Genomic DNA, 24,119 nt, shown 5'->3' with positions numbered 1-24,119 from the left:
GCATATGAAATTCTGGGAGGAGCTATTTCCGTGGTTCAGAGAAATACTTAGGAAGTAGTGCCGAGATCCTCTGAACTGTTTACAACTCATATATAGAGTCACGGTTATGTTTGTCATGGTTATGAAAAAAAAGATGTATTTTCCTCTGTGCAAAAATTGCTCAATGTGAATATTTGCTTTGTGAAAATCAGAATCAGAATACTTTATTGATCCCTGGGGGAAATTATTTTTTGTTACAGTGCTCCATTATAAACCAACATTAAGACAAGACAGACAATACGCTAACTAAGAATAGTACAATTCTTAGTTAGCGTATGTATACATACATACATACATAAGTCACTCATAAATAAATAGCTGGAAAAGAAACATGTGTAGTTGTAGCAGTAACCAGTGTGTTAAGTGGATGCGTTGTACAGGGAGATGGCCACAGGCAGGAAAGAAAAATTGCAGGAGATAGATATCATATGATTTAGGGACCATTTGTGGCTGATTGGCGAGTCTATGTATGACTGTATCATAGAAACAATGATTATCCCATACTTGCTAAAATTACTTGCACTTGGATTTTGTTTTACATCTCTGTTCATATTTTCTCCTTCTAGGCTCATAAAAATTTCCCCGTATGTTAACTATTCTGCTTTAATATAGTCTATAGTTATTTTTACTGACTGTGTTTGGAACACTGTGCTCTAGAGTTACTGGACAGCAAAAGGAAGATGCAGCATGGGAAAAACACTACCATGTTATTCAGTTAATGAAACGCCAGCGGTTTGAGCTGGGGGAGATGTGGGCGGGGCTTAGAAGTCTATCTCTGGCTGCATGGCGTGAGCGAGCGGCTAGTGGGCGCGCCCGCTGCGACGTTGCGGAGGCTTCAACATGGCGGAAGCCCTGACAACTCAGGAGCAGCTGGTAAGAGTCTCTTCGTGATTTTTTTCCTTTTTTGTTTTCTTGTAGTAGTCATTGTGTACAGTCGCCACCCTCAGTTTCTTCTCTAAAGGAGGTTTTAAAAAAAATCAGATTCTGTCGTGCGGTTATTTCTGGGAACGGGGCGGTGTAGTAAACAGCCCCGGCCCGTTCACAAGCCTCCTGTCGACCGACTCCGGTGTGACTGACAGTAGTTAGCATGTGTGTTAGCGCGATGGCGTTTGCTAGTAGTGGAAGGTATCATTTTACCGGCAGTCTGCCTTGAATGCTCACTTCCTGATAACTAGGCATTATGCGGACCACATCGATATGTTCATGAGTCTAAAGTAAATTAACCAGCGACCCACAATTCTTTACAGTTGGCCCTACTCATAGAGCTTGTAGTCACTTAACGGCTATCGTTAGCCGTCCAGCTACCACATGCAACCTAGCCGCTAGCTAATGGCAGTGGCTATTGTTGACTTGCAGGGAATTTCCTAGACTGCAGTCTTACCAGTCTTTATAAATGATTTTGGGCTGAGCATTAAGGTTAAAAAAGATAAATCGATTGTTGTCTTTATTATTTATTGTCATTTTATACCATGACACGGTTAAAAATGACCAAAACCGCGACTTTGGACGAGTGTTTTGCTACGAGCCAACGAACTAGCAATATCCCGTCTAACGGATTTACTGTGGACAATTCATAGAAATGATCCTCCGGTTCGTAGCATTGTTGTTGCAATCACTTTCTAGTAAAAGGGGTGGGCCTGAGATAAATGACAAACATGAAATGTCATTCTGCGTTTCTGATTACAGCATTATATTACAGCTTCTAACCTGATCTTCATCTACTTATGACAAGGTTAACGGATCATTGAGCAAAGTTAAAGGGCATACTTTGGATGCTCCCCAGATTTGCAGATCTTATCTGTTGATAGCTAATCACTTTCGCGCACACAGTAACGTCTGTCAACTAACTGCCCGCACCACTAACGTTTGTAGATTTTGGCTGCTCGTGTTTGTCGTCTTGGATTACATCTCAACCAAGGGAAAGCGATCATCCTGGTGTTGATGTACCGTTATTGGGTACTAGGTTAATCATGTGGTCATGTAATTTAAATATGCCCCCTAAATAATATGAGTTTTTCAATAGTTTTTGTCCCACTTAAAAATTTAGGCCCACAGTGATAATTCTCTTGATGTGTTAATACTTTGTATATAAGTATATTTTTTGCCAGTCAAGACCTTGCATCTTTTTTGGCATATAATTAAGACTGTGCCAGGAAACTGCACACATTTTTCCAAATATTAGTCCTGGATTAGAAAAAATTAAAATCTGCATTCTGGTTAATTTCCAGTATGCATCAATTGTATAGTTATTTGTTATAATTCATCTATTTTCTGCATAGGAAAAAGATATATACAGAGGCAGTAAAAACACCAGAAAAAACAGTTTTGTTACTTATGGTTTCATAAAAAAGTATAATAAAGACATTTTTATCAAATTATTTTCTTTGTAAAAAGGGAAAATGCATACATTTCTATTAAATAATGTAACAGACTCGTATGTTTAGTCACTCTCCAAAATCCCACGAGCCATTTAAAGAAAACCCTGCACTGACATTTTCACATGGATAGTGCCACATGTTGGATGAGCATCTCTTTTGTTTAGGGCTACAATTAATAACAAATTTCATTATGAGACAAGGTGCTTAAGCATTTGGATGGGTTACGTTTGCCAAAAAACACCCGGTGGAGAAACACGGTATTTTGAATCATGTTTACAATGGATGTACATTTCTTTGTCCTTATTTGTGCGCATATATAAAGCTTCTTTGTGTATAGCTGAAAAGTTAGTTGTTGTCCCCATTTTTATACTTTTCTCTTGGTGCATTCAAATTTGGAGGATGGATGCAGAGTACTCGGAGCAAACAAGCTGACTGTTGTCTCTTGGCACATGAGTGCTTTTGTTGATAGTATCTTCCAGTGGAGCACACTTCACAATATTTAATCTTTGACAGAATTGTGTACTTTTCTTGTCATGTCAGCAATCATTCCCATATTATCTTTTGTTTTTTATGGATATCTTTCAAAGCCATATAAAGTTTTACACACAATTTCTCTTTTTTATTTTCTTAACGTGTGCCCATCTTTTCCCGTGTCTTTTCAGGCTGTAGAGGAGTTCCTGAGTGAGGTGCGGAGCAGGGAGCAGCCACACAGCGCTGGGCTCGTCTCTCAACCTACAGCTGTTAAGTTTCTTATGGCCCGCAAGTTTGACGTCTCCAGAGCCATCGATCTTTTCCAAGCATACAAGGTATGGCATTGTTTCAACTAGTGACAGCAACATCTGTTTACCTTCTGTCGTCACGCGAACCCCATCGGGCTTAATTTGTGCAAAATAGTTCCAATTTTTCAGATAAATATCACACATTGAATTTGTAATGATTTCTTAAGTGGTGTTTAGATATAAAATATAATAATCCTTAAAAATAATCATAGGCTTGTTTGTAAATGCAGGAAATCTTTAAAATGCATAGTGTTAATGCCCTATAAGTATATCTAATGACAGGGTTTCTGTTGGGGGGAGAAAAAAACACAAGTTAGTTCACAGGTTATTACATCTCTCAATGTTAAACATTAAAATATAATTATAGTTATAACATGTAATTATTGACGCTTAAATAGTTATCTATTATCTGTTAAAGTTTAAAAAAAATGAACTGGAGTGGTACTTGTATCGCACTCAAGCAGAGCGCTAAGAGAGCATTTGCACCACAACCAGCATTCACTAATTAACACATTCATACTGCACTTTTTTGTATGTCTTTAAATGCTTTTTACTTCTCACACACCTATGAATCACAATGCCCTGAACATACTTGTATAATACAGTGTATATAAAAATGTATGTTAATCTAATACATGCTAGCACTTTAGTGGAATAATTGAGTTCTGTTTAAAAACCAAAAACAACCCTTGAGTTGCAAGTTAATAAACTGGCTTTTGTAATACACAGACTAACAACTGAATACTGTTAAGTGTTTGTTTACATACTAAGTCATCTATAAGCTTATGACTTTCCCTTGTCTCTCCTGTGTCTATCTTCATGTATGAAAATTAGAACACAAGAATCAAAGAGGGCATAATCAATATCAACCCTGACGAGGAGCCCCTACGCTCTGAGCTGCTGAGTGGCAAATTTACAGTCCTGGTGAGTGATAAAGCAATAATAAGTCACTTAACATAAAAGGAACTGTAGCTTATCATTTTGAATTAACACCCAAGAATACACAGAAAATTATGCAAGGTGGTGCTGGTCGTTTAAAAAGAGTTTTGTGTGTTTCTGTATGTGCATGTCACGGGGCTCATGTAAGCTTATTTTTGTATTTCTATGAATAGAAATGAAGTAAAGTTTTTATTTTCGATAAATTGATTTGCAGTGGTGTAACATGGTGATCTGTTAATATTTTTCCCAGCCTGGCCGAGACGCAAAAGGTGCTGCTGTAGCACTCTTCACCGCTCGACTTCATCGACCAGACCTCACCACCCATAAAGCTGTTCTCCAGGCCATCATCTACCAGCTAGACAAAGCCATAGAGAGGTAAAGCGTGAACCATACATAAACTGTTTCCTATGACACTTTATCGTGTTATTTTGATCTGGTACAACAGTTCGTCCCCTGTGCTCTGATGTTAATTCATAAAGATAGAAATATCGATAAATGGGTTAATCATTAGCGTAACATGAAAAGTCCCTGGTTGAAGACCAGGAGGAGGCATAAACACAGTCTCACGCGGTCACAAGCTAGTCTATTTCATATGCCGATCTTAAGCCCACATAAATGGGAGGGTTGTGTCAGGAAGAGCATCCAACATAAAAATCTCTTGCTTTAGTGATTGATTTGAATAAAGGATCAGTTGAAAGTACCTTTAGAAATATAAAATAACTAAGTGAAACACAGGAATTATAATAGATAAAAGTGTATTTTTAAGCACATTTATTTTGCTCTTTAACTTTAAAGATCTTCATTTCTTTATAGTGTTCAAACTCAAAGGGATGGGCTCATATTTATTTACGACATGACCAACTCCAGTTATGGAAATTTTGACTATGAGCTCTGTGTCAAGATTCTCAATTTGCTCAAGGTAAATATAAGGAGCATTTTTTTTCTCACGTTGTGTTTGATGATCTTGGAATTCAAAAATGCTTTTCACCTTGGTTTTTTTGTTGGTTTTTTTTTTTTTTTTAAATGTTATATTTTTATAATGAAAAATAATTATATATTATATAATGTATAATAAAAATATTTTCATTTTGCAGGGGGCCTTTCCAGCTCGTCTAAAATGTGTCTTCATTGTGTCCTCACCTCTTTGGTTTCGAGCACCTTTCGCGGTTCTTCGCCTCTTTGTACGCGAGAAGCTGAGAGAAAGGGTGTGTCTCTTAGTTTCATCAAGAATTTGCATCATGTATAAGATGTTTGTTGTTCATTATTTAATACTTACTTTCGTTTTTCTCCTCACCAGGTCTGCACAGTGAAAGCTCATGAGTTGGCAAGTCATATCCCAGTTTCCTCCCTCCCTGAACACCTGGGTGGGACATCCCAGTATAACCACGTGGCTTGGATTCAATCCTGTGTTAATGTAAACACAAACATTGTTCAGGGTGACACAAAAGAACATGACTGCGTGGGAAGCCTGTTGCGCTCTTATAGCTTAGAGAATAGCAACACAAGTGTAGATGCAACACTGTCCCACGCCCATATAAATACACAAATAGGTCCTGAGATAGCTGTGGCTAACTCTAACTGCTATGATGACAGCAACGCAAACCCACACAACCACTGTGTTGTGGAGAGCAGGACTCGAGGCCAAGGCCAGCACCAACATAGTCCAAATTCTGCTCTGGACAAATCGCAAGTGAACCACCAACACTGGAATGGCTCAGCAGTGAGCGGAGCCAACATGGCTGTCATTGGCTCCAGCGCCAATGCTAACATTAATGGTAGTGGCTGCCAAGCTCCTCCCCAATCAGACACTCCCCCTGATACACCCCTCTCAAAGAAAACTGATGGGGCTGTGGTGAGTGGCAGTGAGGGTATAGAGGAGGAGTATGAGGAGGGTGAGGAGGAAGGAGTGCCTCCGTTGCCTCAGAAATCTCAGCCTCGTCCACCCAACCAGCCTTCCTCAAAATCCCCACCGCTGTCCTCATCTTGGGGTCCTGATGATGAGAACCACTGCATGGAGGTGTCTGTTCACATGCCAGAGCAGGGAGCCATGACGGTGCATGACCTGGTGGAGTATGTGAAGAGGAAGAAGAAGAGGGGGATCTATCAAGAGTATGAGGAGATCCGCAAGGAGCCTCCTGCAGGCACCTTTGACTACTCTAAGTAAGACTTGTCAAGCTCTTATATTTTGTGTGTCTGTCAGTCTGAATTAAATGTATAATATCAGCCAGAGCTTCAGTTTGTTATGTAGCCTCACATTAGACTCATCTTTGCAGGAAATTGTCCAATCAGGTCAAGAACAGGTACAGTGATGTTCTCTGCCTCGACCAGTCACGAGTGCGACTGTGCCCACTCTCTAATGATGAGGATGAGGTAATAATTCATCTGTAGATACATTTCAATCGATAAATTATAAGTAGTTACTAGGGGTGCCACGATACTCGTATCGATATTGAACCGTTCGATACAGTGCTTTCGGTTCGGTACGCATATGTATCGAACAATACAAAATTTTTAATTTATTTTATCAACTTTTCTTCTGACGATGCTGTCTGTGTTGAGAGTTCAGTGGATCTGCGTTCGACTACTCCGCCTAGGCTGCACTGTCGAGCGCAGATCCACTGAGCGCAGCGCAAGCTAGCAAGACAGAAGCTAAGCTAGTTGCAACATGGCAAATTAACCTCCCCCACCCTCATTCAGATCTGGCCTTTGGAACTATTTTGGTCTTCATGTGAAGTATGACCCTGAAGGTAAGCGCGTCATGGACAAAAGTAAAACAGTATGTCGGATGTGCCACGCAATGCTCAATTACATGGGTGGGAACTACTGCGTTAGCGCAGTTAGCTCGTTAACGTGTTGACGCGGTCCAGCCCCATGCACGGGGCAATCTGCGGTAGCTCGTTAACGGAGATTTGCCGTGTTGTGGCGTTAACGTCATTTCAGATTAATGCTGAAAGCACTAGTGGGAACAAAATGAATATGACTGCACATTTACTCTGACATCATCGTAGTGCAAACACAAGTGGAAGCAGACAAAAACAACAAGCACGCATGCTACAAACTTTACCCGAGTCATTTAGACAGCCGTTAGCACATGATTCTCCTTATGGGGACCTGATATGTTTAATATGCTGCTGAGAGTATACCCCCAGAAAAAGCGTATAGTATAGCTTTTATTTTGGAAAGAGCCATTTCTCTGTAATAAACTCTCTTTTCAAAAGATGAGTGATTTCTCGATCAGATAGATTTATTATTTTATCCCTTTGTTGTTTCAGCAACATTAAATTTAAAAACTGTACATTTGAGTTAAAATATATATTTATAATTTTAATAAATGACAAATTAAAAAAGCATGAACATTTTTTTGTATCGAAAAAATATCGAACCGTGACACCAAAGTATCGAACCGAACCGTGAATTTTGTGTATCGTTGCACCCCTAGTAGTTACAGTGTGTGTTGTTAATACAATATTATTGTTTATCTCTGGGAATTAGTGACGATTGCATTAGCATTTAGCTGAGATGAAATTCATGTTTATCATTGGCAACTGAAAGTATCTTATTAATTTAAGACATTGAATGTTGGCCCAGTCTGTGTATTCAAAATGTTTTGAATACAGGTGTATCTGTGTTTTGGGTGTTTTTTTTTTTCCCCGTTTTTGTTGTTGTTGTTTTGTTTTTTTTTGTTTTGTTTTTTTTTTTTTAGACAGTGGTCTAAGTGTAGAATTATTTACTACAATTAAGGTTATGCACACTTTTTTTTTTTTTTAACTGTAATGTGTAGCATCTTCCTATCCAAGGCAAAATAACTGAACGATGAATCGCTCTGCTGTGTTTTGCAGACATCAGATTACATTAATGCTAGTTTCATGGATGGGTACAAGAGGAGCAACGCCTACATCGCTACTCAGGGTGAGAAGCTGTTCACATAAGTTCCTGCTTTACTCTAATTGCTTGTAGTTTTGCATATTTTTATGACGTAATGAGATGATTCCTTGAACAGCTCTTATCTTTCAATGAATGTAATTCTAAGTGCTTTAACTGGAAAACTGCATGACTCCTTCAGATATTTGTTTATTATGCTCTGGTCGTGATGTACGTCAGATGCCTCTAATGGGATTGTGAGATTGAATGGAGTGTGAAGATCCAAAGTGCCTCAACCCCTTTGAGCAATACTGTAGTTCTCCATACTGTGTGAAGAACTACAGTATGGATAATACTATAAATAGTACATGAGCTATTAGCGCTGTTGCTCTTTATTCTTTTATTGTTTTGTCTGATCTCTACAGACTGCAACTGATCAGTCTTTCACTTTACTGACTTTCATTATTTTGGAATCTCAGCTGGCCACATTGTCAGATTTATCTTTTACATATGCCAGCTTTGCTCCCACTCCTCACCTCTTTTAGTCTAGAGCCGTACTCTGTTTCATCACCAGCAATAATGTGACTTGCCAAGCTGTTTGTATGGTTTGTGCTTGCTCGGACTTCCCGGTCCTTCATACTTAATCCATCAACAGCAGTTCTTTAGTACATAGCCGCTTAGCTCCTACAGCTGTGGTTTTACCTTTCCGACTCTCTGTCGCTATTACATTTCTACCTGGAAGTATCTCTGTCTGTCAGAGATGTATTCATCCTAGATCCCCGTGGAAATTTCACATTGACTGCTGGGAGATTTTAGTATGGATATTATCTATATGTATATTAAAATACAGCAGTCTCTATCAGTAGTCAGTGTAAAATTTCCATATGGATAATATCATACAATACCAATAAGGATAAGCAGAAGAGGATGGGTAATGTTCTCATGCTGGACTTTACATTTTACTAAGATAGCTTTTGACTGATTATCTTTTAATGGCTATTTAACTCTATCCAAGACAAATGTTCAACATGTCACTTCATTTTAAGGGCATTAAATAGTCTTTCGGGTGTCATTGACAGCCTTCCCACCATAAACTCTTAACCTACCCCCGATGGTCTTCTTGGACTTTTAGATGCTCTTGCTTTAAAAACATAGGTTGTTTTTCTCCCCATCATGGTTTACTTCTGAATTATGCGTAAGTGGTAGCAAAAAACCTATCTCTTGGAACACCACTACAAAAGAGTTGGATTTTGTTGTTCACAAAGAAATGTACAATAACCACATTCTTCATTAGAAGGATGCACTCTATCTACAGAAAAATCTACTTGGTACACAGATCTAATCAGCTCAGGTCAAGGGAGCAAAGGACCCTTTTCTGAAGGGTCAGGAACATACTAACCTGGCTCTGCTGCCTCATCCTTACCCACCCTCTTACTGTAATTCTTTGATGTCATTTTTAAAATGTCAAAATAGACTAGATTTACCAGCAGCTGATCACTAACACTTCCTGTAATTTTCCTCCTCCCGTTTCCCTCACTTTCGTTCCCTTTTTAGTTTGAAACTTCCCTCTGCTCACAACCAGTATCATTCCTTGTTTATGTTCCTCATTGATTACTGTAACGTCTTTCTTTTTTGTTTCTCTATCAAGTCCATCCACAAATGTCATCTGGTCTCAATTGCTAGTGGTCATATCATAACCAGAACTCCCTCCATAAGTCAATTAGTAAAACTTCATTGACAAAATCACATTTAAATTTGTCTTTTATTCATCAAGATTCTGCTCCTCACCTTTTAAGCTATTCCATAAACTTGCTTTGCAGTACCTCTCTTCTACTCTCAGATCCTGCACCGTGCCTCTGGAACTCCCTCTCAGACATCTGTAATATTGGCATTAATCCACTTTAAAATTTCCCCTCAAAACTCTCTTCTTTAAACTGGCATATTCACCTTTAACTGTCATATGAATCCTCTGTTCTTAATTAGCTTATATATTGTAAAATAGTTTTATTGTCATTGATACTTCCTTGGTTACCATTTTTTTTAAACTCTTCTGTGTAAGTTGAGCTTTAGTGTTTTGAAAGACGCCTAAAATAAAATGTGTCGTTATTATCATCTTGTGTCCCTCAGGTCCTTTGCCAAAAACCTTTGCTGACTTCTGGAGGATGGTTTGGGAACAGATGGTACTTATCATTGTAATGACCACCAGGTGAGACTCCAGTTTGGATTGCTGATGTAAACTTTAACGTAAGGATTTTTACAAATGATGGCACATTATTGATGTGTTGTGAATGAGATGAAAATGGATTTACTGTGTCTCTCAGGGTGGTGGAGCGTGGACGTGTAAAATGTGGACAATACTGGCCTCTTGAGGAGGGCAGGACTGAACAGCATGGATACTTCTTGGTCAGGAATACACACATCCAAGTGTTTCAGGACTTCAAACTTTCCCATCTTGAACTGTACAACACACAGGTAGAGCACACGTGTAGTTTACATTTTTTTAACTCAGTTTAAGTCTTTTGAGATGAAAAACTGAGATAGGAGTTTCATTTGTCAATTAAGAGTTTTTAAAGAGTTTCTTTAAATTGTGAGAATGCTTTGTCAGTAGAAACTGTAGAAATCACCATATCTTATTTTCCAAAACGGCTTAAACATGCCAACTCACAAGAAAGAAGTGACTATCTTCTCTCTTTATCTGCTCTCCTGTGAAACCGTCTGACCTTTTAGTCTGGAGAGAGGCGGGAAGTGTGCCACTACCTCTATGTCAGCTGGCCGGACTTCGGAGTGCCCAAGAGTGCTTCTGCTATGTTGGACTTCCGTGAACATGTTCTGCAAAGGAGGGAAGCTGCAGTCCAGACCTTGGGATCCACCTGGAGAGGGCCTCCGGGGGGCCCCCCTGTGGTTGTGCATTGCAGTGCTGGCATTGGCCGTACAGGTAAAGACTATGGATGCTCTTGGCAGCTAATTTCTTAATCGACTAATTAAGGGGGAAAAAACTGACTAATCTAAAACTAAGAAACACTCAGATATCAAGTTAAATCTGAGAACCCTTCAATGGATAACCATTAAAACACTGACATCATTAATCCTGTTCTTCAATAATATATTTTGCTTAACTGTGTAGCACCTAACATTATCAACATTGAACATTGTATTCCAAATAAACAAGGAAGAGGGAAAAACACTGAAAATAAACCTTTCAAGTTAGAGTTGCGGCTCTAATTTGAGCCCCTCCTGAATGACTGAACTCATCACCCTATCGCTAAGGGACAGCCCATCCACCCTTAAAGATCATTTTTGCTGCTTGTATCTACAATCTCATTCTTTTGCTTTTAAAAGAATAAGAGTGTTAACAAAAGATCAGACCTAGAGCAGCATATTTATGGTCTTTCTCAATATTGATGCTCCATCTGGTGGCAGATGGCTGCATAACATTTAGTACATAGCAATTTATCAGCACTGGGCATCAATTCAAATGTTTACAATTAGATTACACTACTAGCACGTCTGGTACCGACTAGTAACACTAGGGATGATTAGTTGTGTGGTTGAATAGTTGCACACATCCTAGTAAAGACGTCGTCATCTGATTTAAATACTTTAAATATAGATTTATAGGGCTCTTATGCATCTTAAAGTAATCTCATCTGAGAGTTTTACTTTACTGTTTGAACCTGGAGCCGGTGCCACTTTAAATAAATGGTAGCTAACCTTTAAATAGCCCAAGAAATTGGTTATTAAGTTTAAAGCACAGAAGACAGTAAAGCAATTTGCATCTGTCCCATAACACTTAAGTATTTTTTACAGTGCCTGTTTAGCTCAGAGGGCTGATACTGTGTAAAAGGCTTCTCTTTAAGTTAAAGGAAATCCCTGCAGCCAGCTGAAGTGGGAGGACATGTTGGTCAATCTTCAGCCTGTTATTTTAAAAGTACCTCACCAGTGTGTGAGCCACCTTTGTGTCTTTATATATCAGTGCCACTGCCTTGCCTTCCTAATTGTAATTCATGCAGTTGATATACAAAATTAAAATCCCACCAAATGTGAATCTGGTAAACAAATGTAAGGTATTGTGTATGCAGGTCGTATTGCCTTGTATTATTTAGACAATGACTTTTACTTGAATTACCTCTTTCCTTCTGCTGAGCTGTAGTCTTAACTTTTGCATTTATTTTTAGGTTTTAATCTGTTGTATTGTGTCCAACCAAAACCTTTTTAATTGAGTTCTTTTAAGTGTAACTTCTCGATATTCATCCCTCATGGCTGTTTAGGCACATTCTGCACACTGGACATCTGCCTGTCCCAGCTGGAGGATGTTGGCACAGTAGATGTCTGTCAGACGGTGCGGCGGATGCGTACACAGAGGGCTTTCAGCATCCAGACCTGGGATCAGTACTATTTCTGCTACACAGCAATCATTGAGTATGCCCAGCGGAATGGGAAGCTGAGCCCAGTGCAGTGGTCTGACTCAGAGCTAGAGACTGACAGCGAGTGAGAGACATACGGAGGGTAATTAGATGAACAGAACAGTCAATCTAAGCAGAAGTCATAGGAATGAGAGTGAGGAGTGGCGATTCTGAGTACATAAAGGAGATGACTCTTCAGCCATAACAGAGAAGAGGCACAAGATGGCAGACTCCCACAGTTGCTCTTCCTTCTTCCCACGAGTTGATAAACTGAGAAGGCAAAGAGCTGGAGAAGAAAATTCAGTGCAGTGGAAACTCTGCATTGACGAGCAAGCTGGCCTGCCAATTTCCAAGCCCCTTTTTAAAAAATTTAGCAAACTACAGGGGGTTTGGCCTGCCCCGAACCTGTGTTGTCGACAAAAGCAGTGTACGAGTAGCATTTTTATATTGACTTGCACATGAGGAATGACAAACTTGAACCTTACCCCTAAAAGCCCTCCAAACCTGAATCTTTGGTCCTTTTTGTATTTCTTGTTTCTTCTCAACTCTGAACAAATCTGTGACTGCAGATAAAATGTGTGGGGTATGAAAAGGTGAAACTTGAAAACATTTCTTTTTGTTTTTTCTTGGTTCTCTTTGAGAGAGTGTTTGTGACAGATCAGTGTGTGAGCCATTTAGTCCATTTCCATGGTTTTTTTGTGTTTTTTTTTTTTTTGGGGGGGGGTTCCCATGTTAATTTTTTCTATGGTGCATTTTCTATGTGAGTTTCATATTTGTGCATATGTAGACTAACTTTTAAAAGCCAAAGTCCGCAATCTGAATGCTTGGATGTACTCCTTACTGAGATATTATAGACTGAAGCCCATGTATATTCTTGTAACATACATTTATACATTATTGTGCATAATAACAATTTCTGAAATAACAGCAAAAAAAGCCTTGTTTAATATAATTGACTTAACCTTGAGGAAAGAATTCCTGTGTAGCGAGCCAGGCTATGACAAAATATAGAAGAGTTCTGGTTTTAAACTAATGTTGTATTTCAAATCTCTGATTTGTCAGGTCTAACATCGTCTTTACTGTTGGAGCGTTCTGATTGGACGATCTTAAGTAATTTGGCCTTAACTTGATTCACTGCCTCGTCCTTCTAAGACCCTGAACCATACCTTTAAACTGTACACTTTTATTTCCTCCCTTGGTTCTCCTCTTTTTCAATCTGACTCTTGACACCACAACTGTTGTTTGATTCCTGAGGTATGCTCTCCCTCAGATAATTGTGCCTTCACGTTTTCCTTAGCTTAATGTCTCGCTAGTAAGTAAAACCCAAACTAGTGCACTTGCATAAAGCATGTTAACTTTGTGCCACACAGGACCCCCACATTTTGCCTATAAGTCCTGTACATAGCACACTATGTATAAATGACAAAGTAGTGAGTTATCTGGGAGTTAGCTTTGAGACGTGGTTATTATTTTATCATTTGACCTCAGGGGGTGTTTTTGCCTAGTGTCAAAGATCCATTTCTGGGTTTGCCTCTGGTAAATTATCATTTAAGGAAAAAAATCTATATCAACTTTATTTTGTATTTTTTACTGTATTGTATCCTACTGTATTTATGTCTTTGTACAACTTCTACATTATTGAAAATCCGTGAATGTTGGTACGATGCAACAAGGAATAACAGACCAGTTATTGCATTTGATAAGCTGAACAAATCGAACGAGGAGTGAACTATATATATTTTTCTTTGTTGTTCACAATGACATTGAGGTGGAAACTGTCACTTGCCATAGTATTTTCAGAACTGACTTGTATAAATGGTGATTGTTCAAGTTTAGGACAATAAGGGGTTGGGATGGGGGTGCGGTAGGGTAGGGATCAGGTAAGCTAACTTGTGTTTTTAGAGAGTTTATCATTGAAACGGTAACGTTAACATCCAACTGTCTGGTCCCCTTATGCCAAGGACAAAGCAAAAACAAACAAAAAACCTATTAAGAGCAGAAAATGGCAAAAAAAAAAAGGACATGTGGCTGCGTTTGTTCATATAAATATATATCTATATATTATTATGGGATAAAGTTTATCAGCATGGAAAGAGCCTTGAATGTTTTTGGGGTACTGGTGTCCGAGCAATTTAGTAAAGACTTTTTTTTTTTTTTTTTTTTTTTTTGGTGAATGTGGACCTTGCATCCTTCAATGCCAAAGGCCTAGGCTCAATCTGAAAGTGTTTTCCTGTCACACATCCTCAACAGCCTGCAAGCATGGACTTACTGGTGCAGTCTTGCATCCACGGACACCGAAAGACCCTGGAGCACCTTGGGAACATTGCTAATAAATATGTATAGCTACAAGATGGGAGAGTGGGTATGCAAGAGTTTTGATCCCTGTGCTACATTTAATTTGTTTTGTAAGAAACTGAGAATGCAATGTGCATTTGTCACTGGTGTTCATTTAATGTCTCTTTTTGTGCTTGAAGTTCATGCGATTGAATTACAGCCTTTTACATGCTGTCAGCCCAGCTGTCCCATTAAAGAAATGGTCTTACTATCTTAAATGGATACAAAGCTAATGTGATCTCTTGGCTGAAAAAGAGTATTGCAAAGATTAAATGTGTAGTAAGAACATGTCCACCTTTTTCTCTTTCATTGAAATTGGAGTTACAAAATTGCTTTCACATACAGAAATGGGTTGATGGGATCTTTGAAGTATTAAGCATTCAGCTAACAGTCTGTGGTCTGCTCTTTGCACTAGTGCAGAAATGTAACAGTTTAAGTATTAGTTACTCTAGTGCAAATGTAATGTACTCGAGTTCCCTCGTAGTTCTACTTCACACCTCCATTACTTTTCACTCCACATTATTTATTGGCTATGGTGTGGCACAGATATTTTAATTAAGGCATGTAACTAAGACTGAGATTCTAAAATATGAGGCATAACTTTATATTAAAAGTCCACCTCAACCTACTTCTCTCCCACATTAATGCATCATGGTAAAAACCTTAGGCGTTACTCCATCTAAAAAAACAGTTTCCAGTTAAACTGAGGTCTTGCAAAGTTATCTGAGATCCTGTGTTACAGTTTAAATATTTTCACAGTGTTGGGCTTTGGAATCACGATTAGGTTTTAAGGATTCTGTTTAGATCCCTTCACACTGCCAGTTCAAAACAGTATGACATAAATAAAGAATGGGTGATGATGTGACAACTAAGATAGTCAATTAGATACCTAAGCATGTGGAGAAAACACAAGGGGGAAAAAACTATATAAGAATTACAACTTCCACATGCTGCAAAAATAAAGTACAACTACCAAAACCTTTTGCACACAGAGCGTCACCATTAAGAACCCCGTCTTTATGAAAATGAAAAGTTACCACCACTAATTTAGCATGTGTTTCAATGTAGCCATTATTATGTAGTATTACTAACAGACGTTAAGGACATTTTAGTTGAAAGAAAATCATGTTGAGCAAAATCTGCCAGTTGTAGATTAATTTCTTGCTATAGACCCTTCAATGGCTAAACTCATCAGTGGTTCCAGAATTGGGCACAGACATTTTGCTGTGCAGCAGCATTAGATCAGTAAAAAAAAAAAAAAAAGGTAACGATGGCCTGCGCGGTCCTTTCATGCTGGCGCTTCATTTCACACCTGATCATGTCACAGCTGGCTCCTTATTTATCGAGACAACTTAACTCTAATGATATCAACCAGTCACAGACCTAAACCGGGAACAGCTATTACAAAGTGAATACATTTGATAGAAAGCAGGTATATTTGATCAGTTTTTTTTAATAATGTTTCTTTAAATTTTTATATATTATTTAATATATTCTTTAATTTTGTAATATTTCTTTAATAAAAAGTGAAACAAAGCAGTAGAATACCAGAAGTTACAGAAACTTTATTAAGAATAAATATACAAGTAAACACTGAATGTGTCCACTTTAATGTTACACTTGGACTGCAGATTTAAAAATTGTGACCGTCCTATGAAAGAGCATGTGTGTTTGTCTGTGTGTTGTTGTGAGGACAAAAACGTTTCAGGCATCCCAATATTAAAGCTTCATTGTCTTCAACAGTAAGTTGATGTCATCATAGAGCTGTTTGTTCCTTGAGTTTCACTGCAGCATCACCTGCGTATGTGATTGTTTTGAAAAGAGTTGGGGGGTGTTTCCTGGGCACGAGAGCAGGACACACAGCAGACACTTCTGTAATATGAGTAAACACACAGTCTGGCTTGAACCACCACCATGCAGTTATGATACTTATCACTGCATAATGGATCTGTGAAGGAAAAGAGGGGGAAAAAGGGGAAAGATATTTTAAATAATTGTATTTTCTGTCTGTTGTTTAGTGCAGTCATCTGCTTGGAGCAACTACTAAACTGGCTAACCTTGATAGAAGAGGTGGGACTAATTTAATCATCCTACAAGACGCCAAGACAAAAGAATCAAATTTACTGTATATGGACCACATTAAGCTCTGAGTTCTTTTTGTTTGAGGCAGTTGGATCTGGATCAGCATCTTCATCGTCTGTGCTCTCTGTGATGTAAGGGGTCTAACACTGACCATGCAGTATGCAGCTGAACTGCTGTCGTACAACACTGCTTGGCATGCTTACCTATTTCAGCTACACAAGGCTGTTCGTTGCATTCTTCTCGACTCTCCGGGATTAAGCTGGGATCACAGCGATCGCTTGGGACGATGTTGTCAGCAAGACAACGGACCTCGCGCACGCGGAAGCCAGCATTACAGGTCCGTGAACACTGAGGTCATAGGACGAAGACAGATTACACACAAACTAACCAGTTTGTCACAAATTGGTTCAGTTTTGTTTTTTTGAAAAAACATGTTTTTAGATACTGAAAAATGCATTTTAATGGTCTCCTGTTGCGCTAAAAAAAGAAATCTTGTCCTTGGGATAACTGCAGATCTTTAATGAGGAAAAGTCTCAGTAAAAATGTAGAGTGGTCTATGACTTAAAGACATTAAAGGGGACACAGTGAAGCTGCAAGGAGTAGAGTTAGTGAACGTAAATGAGATTAAATGCTTTGGGCCAAACATCCAATGCAAAGGAAAGAGTATAAGAGAGGTGAAGAAAAGAGGGCAGGCAGGGTGGAGTGGGTAAAGATGAATGTCAGGGATGATTTGTGACAAAAGGATAGCCACAAGGATAGCTGCAATGACAAAAAGACAGAAGGCCGAGGTTTACGTGATATAACTGAGGATGGTGAGATTTTAATTGGGAGTGACCAGAATTGACAGAATTAGAAAGTATTATATAATAAGGGCAGGTCATGTTGACCAGTTTGGAGACAAAGTCAGAGAGACAAGGCTGAGATGGTTTGGATGTGTGCAGAGGAGGAAGAGTGGATATATTGGATAAAAGATGCTGAATCTGGAGCTGCCAGAACTGATTTAGACGTTGGGTACACTTACCGCACTCCACTCCGTAACATACCACTGGACACCACATGGCTTCAGTCTGCAGGGCTGAGATGTGATTGGCTTCGAAAGACTGGAACATTTTAACTGGTCCACAACTTCCATTTGACCATCGCTGTTTAAAATGCAAGCCACACTTCGGGTCTGTGTGCCATTCCCACACTCTGCAGAACACTTAAATTACCCACACACATAAGTGAGTCTTCAAATGGATGTTGTTTGCACAGTTTGCAATGATGTGTGCGTGTGCGTGTGTGTGTGTGTGTGTGTGTGTGTGTGTGTGTGTGTGTGTGTGAATTACCTGACTCCAAGGTCCTGTGTACCATTCCAGACGATTTTGGCATGGCCCTGAATCACATGATGTCACTTCTGGTGGGCGTTCCCCTTCACAGCTATCCAAAGGCAGATTTGTCACATGATCCATCAGGCATACTACAGACCTGGTTCGACTGCCTCTACCACACTCTGCAGAGCACTAAGGAGCATCACACACACATTTCATTTTATTTGGTCCCATTTTGAAATGTAACATTATTTTATTTGCATGTCCTGTCACAGTCTCCTCAAACACAACATCTAACACAAACAGTTTCAATATTACCCGCTGGCTCCAGATAGAGGTGAACCAGCTGCGTGCACAAAGTCCCATGTCACAGTTCTCTATAGTGTCTGGCTTCAGGTTCATGTTACACTCCTGATCATCATCCACATCGCCCTGGTTGCTCACACACACCACCTCCCTGGTGCGCTGGCCAACTCCACATGGTACTGAACACTGGAGGAGAAGATGAGAGATCTAGATTTGTTTCTCATGAAAATTACTGAGTTCCTTTTATTCAGTGACATGTAAATTCCTTTGCTGCAGCTATAGAATGTGAGTTATGCATGTTTGTCTTCCTAGATGCCCATTCATGGCTGTATTGCTGAAATGAATGGCACAAGATACACATTACACACAACGTTGTCAGCTAGTTATACTTTGCTGGTTAGTGGTAGTGCTTTTATTTTTACTCCTTTGGGTCTTCCACTCTTTACAGCTTGTATGATTTAATTGTTTCACATGCTCTACTTCTCCTGATTGGTCTCTGCACCTGCTCTTCAGCCTGCCCACCACCACTGCTGATTGATTCAAAGCTTCAGTCCTGTGCTCTAGTCAGGCTCCAGCTAATTGCAACAGCTGGCTTAAAAGAGGCAGCTGTGACTTTAGCTGTCTGGCTAGTTTTCTATGTTTGTTGCAAAAATAACATGTTATATGTTGGCTAGTATGTGTGTTAAAATTAAACGTACCTTAAGAAGTCCTGTTCTTTTTTGTGGGGGGGGTCTGTAAGTTGTTATATTACCATTTTGGATGGTTTTCCTACTCTAGAGACTGGGCTAGCTATAGTCTAGAGTAAAACGAACATCACATGTACCACACTTGGTTGGTTCTGTCATTTTTTTCTGTTTCTTTCCATTTTTTATGGTGTTTTGTGTTGTAAAACATTTTAACTGTGCCTCAGTCTTCTCCACACATACTAGATGATTGCCATTGCTCCGCTTTTCCTCTAGCGAGCTGAGGACGTAGCAGCAGTGGAGACTTGTCTGGATTACTTAAATACCTAAAGACTTCCCCCACGACTGATAAAATTACACTCCTCATACTACAGCTGTTCATAAGTATTCATGAAATGTGTGTTTTCTCACAGGGCTCCACTCTGATCGTATATCCCACTGACTGCAGATTTTCAGCTGGCACGTAGACTGGGTCACTGGCATGTCAGATGAACCGCACAGCTCTGATGTCACAGTAACTGAAGTTTCTGTCCCACTGGCGTGAACGTCGGTGACTTGGCGGCAGATGACCTGGCGATGCTGGGTCCCAGGTCCACACCTTCTACTGCACTCTGACCACTCACCTACGTCCCAGCTGTTAGCCAAGAGAATAGAGACGTGATGTGCTTTAATGTTGATGCATAAGTTTACTAAAGACCTTCACCAAATTTTCTTTGTCCTAGCTCTGTCTTCTTGGTGACCTCAACTACTAAGTTCCTCTTTTCCACAGCGTATCTTCCTCCCCTTTACCCCCAACCAGCCACTCCATGAGCCTGGTTCTGCTGGAGGTTTCTTCCTGTTAACAGGGAGTTTTTCCTTACCACTGTTGCCAAGTGCTTGCTCATAGGGAGTTGATTGCTGGGGTTTTCTCTCATATCACTATAAATTTTTTACCTTACAATATATAAAGTGCCTTGAGGGGACTGTTATTGCGATTCAGCGCTGTATAAATTAAAATTTTGTGTGACCACTTCCCCACCATCTTAAAGGTTACTCGTTAGTGTTTGTTTTTAGAGAAAAACAGATCATACAAAGGCTATCGCTGGAGCCCAAAAAGTGCTGCACAAATTCAGAAGTCTTTACTTTTCTTACTACTCATGTCTTGGTTTTATAGCCCTCTGTTTCTGCCACATTCCAAGTAAAAACATAAACATATATTTCATGATGACAGCAATCATGGATCACTGACACTGTGGGCAAAATATCTGACAGACCCACAACCAAACATAAAGTTAATGTCCTAACATCTTGGCAGCAGTAAAGCAGAGTGGTATTTACCGCACGACATGAAAAATGAAGCCACACCAAAGAGATTTAGTGCGACTTACTGGCCGACTTACGGCTAGGACGTGTGCAAGTGATCAGGGTTCACCCCGAGAGTCACAGCACCATGTGGAAGTAATACTGTGTGCGTCATGTGTAGTTTATATGCAGCTCGGTCTGTGCATTAGCCACATCTAACAGAATAGGACATCAGGTGTCTGTGGGTGTTGCTCACTATGCAGGACAGGGCTGTATGTTGCAGTCTTCTTCCCACTTTGTTGTTTCAATGGCAGGGTGACAAAAGTCAGCGGGAACAGCCGTCTGGGAATCCTTCTCAACACACTCCAGGACCACCTGACGCTTGCCTGGCAAAAACACAGACAAACACCCAGGGGAAAAAATTAAATAGGAGAGTGAAATATATGTGTGCTTATGCACAGTAATGTAGAAGCCCATTGTCCTAGAGACTGTTTCAGCTAGTGACTTGATTTCTTTATTTTAGTGGCTCTGTGGTGTAGTAGTTTACATATTTACCAAACAAGTAAGAGACCCCTGGTTTCATCCCGGGAGAACATACAAATCCCTGAGATAATATCTGCCAAATCAGACATGCAGAGCTGCCCACTGTGGCCATCTTTGATTGTGTAAGCTATTATTATATGCTTCTCTTGTCTTTACAACTTGCCATTCCCGATGGCCCCAGGTGTAGATACTGTTAGCACTATCAGATTAAGATTTGGGAACTATGAACTAACTTCTTACCAATGCCACAGGTTGTGCTGCACTCTGTGTGCCCGTTTTTCATCCAGGTGTAGGTGACATGAGACTCAGAGTTCACAGTAGGGTAAGAGGGAACCTGGTTGGGATGCCATGCCTCCTTGATGATGCTTTGTTTGGTCTTGCCATCATCATCTGGATAGGAGAAATCTACTGTCTCAGCTACAAGAAAGTTAGAGTTTAGAGGTTCCATGTGCCAGAGAAGAAGTGGGCTAACTTAAAATATAATATAACTTAAAATGTAACAAGTACAACCATAAGGCTGCCACACCGGTGGTTTTATTAATTATGGCTACTAAGATCTGTTTTAAGGACTGTGTGAATTTGTATGTAGGCTATTACAGTGGACAAACACTAGACTAAAACTAAAGCTAGGTGTGAACGAAACACTTTAGTTCACTGAAATAAAAACAAAAACTGGACGCTAGAAAAAGATGTAAAAAGACTGTAGTTGCAAAACTAACTAAAACCAAATTTTGAAAAATATACAGAAAATGACCTTATTCTTAGTTTTAATCTGGTTAAAGCTGTCAAACCAACAAGTGCAAGGGGGCTTTACTGCATACAGTAAATATTTATAAAATGAAACAATGCTCATAATTTTGCCCCTGTACATCACCACAGTGGGTTTTAAATCAAACAAGATGTGAATAGTGTAGGCTTTCAGCTTTGGTTCACGGGGTTTAAGAAAATATTGCATCAACTGTTCAGGAATTACAGACATTTTGATACCCTGTCACATTTTCAGGGGATCCAAAAGATATTACACATTTGACTGAGAAGTGGTTTCATGGCCAGGTGAGGCCTGAGGCCAAATCTGGCATAAGTGACAGCTTATCTTGTCTCAGTGTGTGGCAAAGGGCTTTTTGCCAGGAGAAAGTTTGACCTGTATCAAAAATGTCAATTAAACCCTAATCAAATGATCAAATGAACAGTTTTGCTGAAAACGATACGAAACGGTGTCACCCTGCAGTGCGATCTTAACCAAACACAAAGAGAAGCCAAAAAAGGGCACATGCTGTCTGAGGGTAAACCATAGTCCTGATAATGAGATACTGACACTGTGGCCATACTGAGTAACTCAAATACAGCTTGTGTGCTTATGCATGTTAGTGAGTTTACTCACCCAGGGGAAGAACAGCAGAAGGTGTACCGGGCTCAGGAGCTAGGTATCGGTTTAAAGGCATGCTGTATTCATATTGCACAGTAGGAAATGGTTGTTGGTAAATCAGCTGTGAAAAAGAAAGAAAACAAGATGAATGGCATCCAATAAGTAGTATTTTTTATACTATTTGTATTTGCAAATCTTAATAGGACTCCTTGGAAGGTATATTTATTTGCTACTTTTAATTCTGATAATTTGTCAGACATATAAAGAAACTAAATTTGCACTTTTATAACCTCGTATCTCATAATGAAGCTCAAATTGTTTTTAATTTTTATGGGCAACTTTGTCAGATCAGTGTTTTTCATTTTCCATCTCACATAGACGTGCAGGTCCTCAGTCAGCGGCCCCGGTGCAGTGATGGACTCTCCATTACGAGACCGGATCTCATTGGGTCGTCGATATGTCAGATATGTTCCCAGAGCAGCGTAGATCCCGGGTCTATTGATTAGCCAGTTTCCGTTGATGATGGAGACACCACGTTGGCTGAGCAGAGCTGGAAAATCCCCACGATTGTTTACTGCATTGGTGCTTGTCATTCTGGAAATACTTGTGCTATTAGATATGGTTATGTGTGTGTCTGTGTGTCTGTGTCTGTGTACCCAGATAATTTTGGCTCTTTTTGGTCTCCTGGATGCTGATGTTGCATGCTCCTGCAGGAATCTCTGCAATCTTATGGTAGCCAACGTGAAGGAAAGTCCGAGAAAAATTCCCCTTCACCACCTCAAACTGCTGCCAACAGATACACTGGCACATGTTTTATGCAAATAAAGCCACAACACTGCACCTTTGTACATGTTCAGACACTTTCTGCTTACTCTCTTTACCATAGTTTCAGCATCACCCGTATTATTTTCAACAGTATAATCACAGATTCCGCTGGATCACATTGCTGTTCTTTTTCTCTCGTTTTCACTCGTGAATCTTGCTCTCCCTCCTCTTCCTGGAAATCCCATAGCTCACTCGGTCCAACAGTTGGTTTGAATTGGGGAATCTTTCTGGTCTTCCTCTCCAATCTTCCACAGTGCAGATCTCTATTTTGCAAATGAGTTTGGCTCATCTGCTCCGTTCCTGTCATCTCTCTTTTAACATTTTCTCTGGTTCTTCGCATTTGAAATTTTATTTACAGTCTGATATTACTCAGTCTGTTAGTGATTACTCTCAGCCTGAGTGGCACAAACAGAGATGATCTAAAACAAACAGGACACCCCCCCACCCCCACTTCCCCGAGGGCAAACTCAGTCCCACTCCTGCCTCCCCAATCTTAAAAGATTGTTACTTGCATTTTGCATCAGAACAAGCACGATCTATATTACAAAGTAAGGATATAACTTAGCATGCCATGCCTTCCCCTTGAAGCTCATACTCTATACCCCCCCCCCCATGAAAGTGTGGGCGTCTTACCTCCAGAGGGGACGAGCCACCTGTGTTATCCCAAGGAAGAGCACCTGTGGCTGGGGAGAGAAGACAGATCAAGTGCAGCAGAGCCAGAACTCGACCCTGCCCCAGATAGCAGGGCTGCTGCCACAATCCAGCCATGAAGAGACTGAGAGAGGAGGACAATCTCACACACTCACATAGACACACATCTGTAATGAGGGGAGTGTGCGTTTGAGAGTTGGGGTTGGCTTATGGGGTGGGAGGGGAAAAGGACAGTTTGGGAAGGATGTAAAGAGAAGTGCTGAGAGAACGTTACAAATGTAAGTGTCCTTTTAAGTGGATTTCACCTCCTTTACTCCTTGGTATGAATTCTGTGACAGC

At 39.9% G+C, this 24,119-nt stretch overlaps 2 protein-coding genes across 3 annotated transcripts; one reads left to right on the top strand and one right to left on the bottom strand.

Moving 5' to 3' along the window:
• Positions 1–800: 800 nt before the first annotated feature.
• On the top strand, positions 801–15,023 carry ptpn9b (protein tyrosine phosphatase non-receptor type 9b). Its single transcript, XM_040024362.1, has 13 exons — positions 801–912; positions 3,080–3,223; positions 4,031–4,120; positions 4,386–4,510; positions 4,949–5,054; positions 5,230–5,340; positions 5,433–6,295; positions 6,409–6,505; positions 7,975–8,044; positions 10,124–10,202; positions 10,318–10,468; positions 10,724–10,931; positions 12,265–15,023. Exons 1-13 carry the CDS (start codon positions 880–882, stop codon positions 12,486–12,488), a joined length of 2,301 nt encoding a protein of 766 aa, XP_039880296.1. The 5' UTR covers positions 801–879; the 3' UTR covers positions 12,489–15,023.
• A 1,255-nt stretch (positions 15,024–16,278) lies between these two features.
• adamtsl7 (ADAMTS-like 7) lies at positions 16,279–23,956 on the bottom strand. Of its 2 annotated transcripts, none has more exons than XM_040024364.1 (12): positions 23,763–23,956; positions 22,961–23,087; positions 22,679–22,854; positions 22,320–22,425; positions 21,179–21,355; positions 20,652–20,781; positions 19,526–19,748; positions 18,444–18,617; positions 18,144–18,317; positions 17,837–18,016; positions 17,019–17,163; positions 16,279–16,681 (listed from the first exon to the last, which is right to left on the bottom strand). In XM_040024364.1, exons 1-12 carry the CDS (start codon positions 23,895–23,897, stop codon positions 16,527–16,529), a joined length of 1,902 nt encoding a protein of 633 aa, XP_039880298.1. In that variant the 5' UTR covers positions 23,898–23,956; the 3' UTR covers positions 16,279–16,526. The 2 variants fall into 2 exon arrangements, with proteins under 2 accessions (XP_039880298.1, XP_039880297.1); XM_040024363.1 differs by having other exon boundaries at positions 22,961–23,090; positions 23,763–23,955.
• Between the last annotated feature and the right edge of the window lie 163 nt (positions 23,957–24,119).

The sequence above is a fragment of the Simochromis diagramma genome, unplaced genomic scaffold (genome assembly GCF_900408965.1).
Source record: "Simochromis diagramma unplaced genomic scaffold, fSimDia1.1 OVJJ01000302.1, whole genome shotgun sequence".
NCBI classification, from domain to species: Eukaryota; Metazoa; Chordata; class Actinopteri; order Cichliformes; family Cichlidae; genus Simochromis; species Simochromis diagramma.
The sequence above is the reverse complement of the archived record's forward strand: the minus strand, read 5'-3'. Positions and strand labels throughout refer to the sequence as shown.